Below are 6,735 nucleotides of genomic sequence, written 5' to 3' on the forward strand. Positions count from 1 at the left end.
TTGTTCCATCCTCCATGATCAGTGCAATAAAACTACTTTGGCAGCTGCCTGGTAGAAATCAATTATATGATGAAATAACTTTTTGGAATATATACATAAACCCTATGAAATCAAGGAAAAAACAAAGTTAACATACCATCACTACCCATGATTAGTTCCAAAAAAAAAAATAGTTCATAAAGAAATGTGTGTTATGTTTCATCTCCAGTTCTATTAGCAGCATACACACAACAATGAACTTGTCCCTCTATAAAATAACATGAAGAAAGTTACCTGTGGAAAATTTCTTTTTTCTATTATAAGTCACTGGATTAGTAGAGACCCATCATATCAACCTTTTCCAAAGTCGAGAGACTAACCACCTAACTTAATTTTTGGGTTTTTGGCTAAAAAATAATTATTACCATCTACAACAAGACCAAAAAGACCACCATGTCAATTCAGAGTACGATGATCAACTAGAAAACAGAGAAAGTACAACAGTTCTTTGTGAAATGACTTTTATGGGCCTCCAGGGCTTCTCAAAATCATCCTGTTGTGGGTGCCTGCATTATGTACACCCTACATAGCAGAACGTTTTTCCTATTGTAACAACTTTCTACAGATTGTATGGCAACTTTTAACCTGAAACCTATCAAAACTCTATTCACAAACAATTAAGGTTGCAATCAACACACATATGAAATGATTCATACCTATCAAAACTACAATCTTATTTATAATCAGGATACGGTTTGGGTTGATCCATGAAAAATCAGAGTGGTAAGCTAAAATTATATTTCAAAATACAAAGCATTAAGCTCTAAGTCTAAAAACAAAGTTACAAACAAGACCTACGATCAATTTTTTATTGTTCCATTAAATGAAGAATGGAGCGAATTTATTATCAAAATCTTGCAGTTCAAATGACTTTTGGAAAGTCCCAACCTAATGTCTCTTGAGCCATGGTTCTAATGGAGATCACTTCCAACTCATTCTCTTTGTCCACTATGTGTTTCTTCTTTTGAAGAAGTCTCACATTGATTTCAATTAGTAACAATGCTTCAATCAACAGGAATCCCCAACACAAGGTCAACGATACTGAACTTGGAATCAACCTTTCTTCTACCGGTATCTGCACGCACATTTCAAGGTGAACACATGATTATATTGTGGATGATAAAAGATCAACCGTTTCTAAATTGTAATATAATGTGGAAAATAATGTTGATACATACATACATACATACATACATACATACGTACATACATACATACGTACATACATTTATACACATGTATATTCATACATAAATATCGGACTAATATTAGATATAGCAACGTACTTTCATTTATTTATGTAGTATGGCATCCTACATTTAGTTCATTTGATTACAACATGTTCCTTTGTTTTTCTTAAAACATTATGCTTTGAAAAATCTACCAAATTATAACATTGTACATCCAATGTTATTCTTATTAGAACATTATACTTTCCAGATATACCGTTCTACTTTCTTTTCTTATTAAAACATTACACTTTGAAAAATCTACCAAATTATAGCATTGTACTTTCAAATATTTTTTTTCTTATTACAACATTATACTTAGATAATCTACCCAACCATGGGATTGTACTTTTAATTTTACTTATTGGAACATTATACTTTGAAATTCTACATAACAAGAGCATTGTACTTTCAACTATTACTTATTAGAACATTATACTTTGAATGGTCTAGCCAATTATAGCATTGTGCTTTCAAGTTTCATTTTTTTTTCTTATTTAAGCATATACTTCAATAATTCTACCCAGTTAGGGCAGTAAAATTGCTTTGTAATTTAATGTCATTGATAATTGGGTAGATATTTTGTAGTATAATGTTGTAATAGCTAACTAGAATTAGGATGCTATGATAAACAAACAAATGTATGTTTCTATTTCATGCATTTAACACCATATATATATATATATATATATATATATATATATATACACACACACACACACACACATACACACACGAGAGAGACTGATAGATATTTACCTGAGTGTAGGTTTAATCCATTTTTTCAGCATCTCTTTTCTACAAAAATCATTGAATTTAGCTTTTTAAGAGAACAAATCAAGAGAAGAGAACAAATTAAGACGAACATTGTCTGCATGTATAGTACTTTATTTTCTTTTAATTATTAATTTTGATTTGTGGCTGAAATTTAGTTACCGTCATATCAATTTTATTATTTAAATCAGTGTGACATGATCAATAAAGAACACAGAAAGTACCTGTTACAAAGCTTCAAAAAGCTCATCCCTGGAGACTTCTGCTGTTGGCAGCTGTACGAAGCAGTTAGATAGTGAGCCATGTATCTCCAATGTAAACCCACACGACTCAAGAAGTTCCCTCGACCCGAAGATAAGCAGATCTTTTACCAAAAGAATGCTATGTGGAAGATGAATTATGCTTGTACCTTGTACATACAACTCTCCTAAATGTTCTAAACATCCAAGTTCCTCAGGTAACTTTTCAAGCAATAAACAATGATCAAGTTTGAGAGAAGTTAAAAATTTCAACATACAAATGCTATCGGGTAGATGCTTAATCTTCATAGATGACAAAGTGAGCTTCCTTAAACTTTCCAATTCCCCAATACCCTCAGGTAACTTTTCAAGCAACAAACAATGATCAAGTTGGAGAAAAGTTAAACGTTTCAACATACAAATGCTACCTGGTAGATGCTTAATCTTCGCGGATGACAAAGCGAGCATCCTTAGACTTTCTAATTCGCCAATACCCTCGGGTAACTTTTCAAGAAGCCAACAGAATATAAGTCTGAGAGATTGCAGATGTTTCAACATACAAATGCTATCCGGAAGATGTTTAATTGTTGTAGATGACAAAGTTAGCTCCTCTAAACATTCTAATTGGTCAAGATCCTCAGGTAACCTCTCAAGTAGCAGACAATCTATAAGTTCAAGAGATTTCAAATGTTTCAACATACAAATGCTATGTGGAAGATGTTCAATTGTTGTAGATGACAAAATTAGCTCCTCCGGACAATCTAACTGGTCAAGATCCTTGAACGTCTCTAGAAAACTGCCTTTGAGTTCAAGATTTCTTAAATGTCTTAACCCACAAATGCTTTGTGAAAACGTCTCAAGGTTTGTGCAAGCACACATACCTACAGAAAGAAGCATCTCAAGATTTCTAGTAAATGAGGTTCGATCTTCTTCATAAAAGCACTTAAACCGAAACTTAGGCAAGTTATTGTCGGGGTGAAGCGGGCATCTTTCTAAGGCCTCCGCAATCAGCTGTAATTCAGCTGAAGGACCAACCTCAAGTGATTCATCCACACTACAAGAAGTATAATCATCTTTGTCAAACAAAAAAGAGCTAAACCTCAAACAACCACTTAAGTCTACATGGACAAGCTTGTTTAGACATCCAATGGGGGTGTGAAGTTCTACCAATTTATGACACTCTTTGAGATATAACTTCTTGAGATTTGGGGTCATCCGAAGGTCAAGGGTCCTCAATTTTGAATGACTAATTTTGAGTTTGGTGAGCTTTTGACATTCATTGGCCATGTGAAGTTCTTCCAAACAACAAGATTCTTGAAGATTTAACTTCTCTAGATTTGGAGTCATCCCAAGGTCAAGGGTCCTCAATTTTGAATGACTAATTTTGAGTTTGGTGAGCTTTTGACATTTATTGGCCATGTGAAGTTCTTCCAAACAACAAGATTCTTGAAGATTTAACTTCCCTAGATTTGGAGTCATCCCAAGGTCAAGGGTCCTCAACCTTGAACCTTCAATGTCGACAGAGGTGAGCTTTAAACATCCAGCGGTCATATGAAGTTCTAGCAAATCATCGCAATAATGAAGAGTCAACGTCTCGAGATTTGGAGTAAGCCCAAGGTCAATGGTACTCAACCTTGAAAAACTGAGGTCAAGAAATCTGAGCTTGTTAAAGACCTAAAATAAGCAAAAAAGAAACAAAATGAATATTGGTGTAATAACAGAACAATGTATGTATAACATTATATAATGAATTATACAGATCAATCGATCAACCATAATTTTACCTTACTTTCTCCACCTTCCCAAAGTTGTACAATTCTGCTGCGAACCATTTTAAGTGCAACAAGATTATTTGCTTGAAACATTGTGGGTAAAGAACTAAAAGGGTAATAGGTCCAATCCACATATCGTAGAGCATTTGGGAAGTCTGAGCCAGCCATACTAAACTCCAAATCACTGGAAGAAACTCCAAAAACAGAAAGAAATCTAAGTTCCTTCATCTTTCTCAGACCTTTTATAAAAATATGAGGATTGAATTTCACTGAGTGGAATCGTATACATCTTGTTGCTTTAGTACCCTGCAATCCAAAATAAGTCACCATGAAACTTGTGTCATAATAACTATAGATGTGTTGGTTTTTTCTTTTACCAAATATAAGTAAACATTATCCTTACCAAATCATTAGCTAATATCTCTTCAATTTCATCTTTAATCCACAATCGGCTATGATTGTGAGGCTCATCCAGGTGCCCACGACGAACAATATTCCTGCCCATTTCTACAATACGGTCATGCATGCCTAGGCAATCACCATCATAATAAAAGTTCTTATAAATAGTTATGAGAGATTTTTGTTCAAGAACTTTTAAACCATTTCTAGCATGAAACCCACAATATTCAAGCGCTTTGATAGCCTCATCTTTCAGCCAATCTTTCATGATGCATGCAACATCTAGAAACATTTCCTTGTAATCCTCCTCTAGAGATATATAGCTTAATTCCAATTTTTTCAAAGTTTGTGTTTCCGGAATCGTTTTTAGTCTTTCTAGGGCATCTATCCATTCGAGATCAGTTTTTCCACAAAGAAACGAACCCAAAACCTTAATCGTCAAGGGAAGATCAGCCGCATAATGTACAACTTGTCTTGATAGCTCTTCATACCCTTGAATTGGAATATCTATCCCAAATGCAAACCTACTGAACAGGCAAATTGCCTCCTCATATGATAGCAGATTGACATCATGAATGAACTTCACTCGATGCGCTACCAGCACTTGCTCATCTCTTGTTGTGATGATAATTACACTTCCCGCCTTAAACCAGTTAGGCTCGCCTGCTAACGCCTCAAGTTGATTTATATCATCAACATCATCTAGAACAACAAGAACCTTCCTATTAGGAATCCTCCTCTTCATCATGCGTTTCCCATCAAAAACACTACTTACTCTCATGTCTTCATTGAAGACATCTGAAAGGACTTGCTTTTGCAAAGAATTTAAACCGGAGAAAGAAGCCTTTTCCCTCACATTTTCAACGAAGCTTGTACCTTCAAACTGAAAGGATATGTGATCAAAAGCAGCTCTTGCTAAAGTTGTCTTTCCACCACCTCCCATGCCCTTGATCCCGATCATACGGACATCGTCACAGCCAATTCCTAAAGATGGTATAAGATTTTCGATCCGGGTCTCCATTCCTACTAGCTTTTCATCAATGTTGAAACTAATGGAACGTAACTCTAGTGAAAGCACCTCAACTATTTTTCGGATGAATTTAGCTTCATGCCTGCATTTTAAAGAAGATTCAGTTAGCTTACTCAAAATCCCATATCACCAGTCACTTTCAGATCTATAATTAACATATGAAAAATTACGTATTAAAATTTGACAATCTAAGATGCCATATACGAGCCATTTATATCCAGGACTCCAGATTATGCAGTAGATCTAAAATATTCAAAATATTGCAGAGATCTAATGAAGGAATTACCCGTCAGCAGTGTTCTTCAACTCCCACCCAGCCAGATCCGCTGCTTCTTTGAGAGCCTCTCTCCATATTCCAGCAGCCTCTTTATTTTGAAGGTCGTAAAAGGCGTCTGCCACTGCCCCCTCTTGTTTGCGGACTTCCCGTGGTTCCACATCATAGAAAACGGGGTAAGCGGTATGCTCGTTCGACTTCTGACACTCCATTATCTTAACAAGTTCATTCAAGCACCAAGATGAAGAGGCATATCTTTTGGAGAAAACAATGATGTAGAATTTGGAGTTTTCAATGGATCCGATGAGCTCATCACTAATGTTTTCCCCTTTTTTGATTTCTTCGTCGTCCTTGTAAGTATGAATGCTTTTTTGCTTAAGAGCATGATAAAGATGGTCAACGAAGTTCGTACGAGTGTCTTCGCCCCTGAAACTCAAAAATACATCATACTTAAAGATCTTGTGAATGGATGAAGTTGAAGAAGACGCCATTAAAGGTATGATTGAAGGATCCTGATAAAAATCAAATCTTTGTTAAGAAAAGTTAAAATGATTGCGAAGAAATTTTGATGAGATGAATCTGGATGATCATCATAAGCAGATTAAGAAGATAGAAGATAATGTGATCGATGGTGATGGGTGTTGCTGGAAGACTTTTGGACTTCTGTGGAGAAAGCCAGACCACTTGTTTAGTCAAGGAACTGTAAATTTACTGCATTTCTAGTTAAGGCATGACGGTTGTGAAAAATATTTACCATGTTTACCATTTTTGTCAGGAAGAGAAAAGGAAGTGCAGAAGAAGATGAGTTTCAAGAATCTTATTTCCGTTTCCACGTCTCTGTATTTCCCCTTGGCGTCTTACTTTTTTTTAGTGGGGATATCGACTAAAAAAATAAGACGCAGGTTGATTTTTAGGGTTCTTATTAAAAAAGACAATTTAATTATATATATATATATATATATATATATATATATATATA

The 6,735-nt window shown here is 35.0% G+C and overlaps 1 protein-coding gene across 1 annotated transcript; it reads right to left on the reverse strand.

The window, feature by feature from the left end:
- Positions 1 to 747: 747 nt before the first annotated feature.
- Positions 748 to 6,409, reverse strand: LOC145108839 (TMV resistance protein N-like). Its single transcript, XM_079045933.1, has 6 exons — positions 5,769 to 6,409; positions 4,457 to 5,564; positions 4,066 to 4,359; positions 2,267 to 3,955; positions 2,028 to 2,066; positions 748 to 1,114 (listed from the first exon to the last, which is right to left on the reverse strand). The coding sequence occupies exons 1-4, from the start codon at positions 6,245 to 6,247 to the stop codon at positions 2,270 to 2,272; spliced, it is 3,567 nt and encodes a 1,188-aa protein (XP_078902059.1). The 5' UTR covers positions 6,248 to 6,409; the 3' UTR covers positions 748 to 1,114; positions 2,028 to 2,066; positions 2,267 to 2,269.
- Positions 6,410 to 6,735: the final 326 nt, after the last annotated feature.

The sequence above is a fragment of the Lactuca virosa genome, chromosome 4, assembly GCF_052849685.1.
Source record: "Lactuca virosa cultivar CGN04683 chromosome 4, Lactuca_virosa_CGN04683_v6, whole genome shotgun sequence".
Classification (NCBI taxonomy): Eukaryota; Viridiplantae; Streptophyta; class Magnoliopsida; order Asterales; family Asteraceae; genus Lactuca; species Lactuca virosa.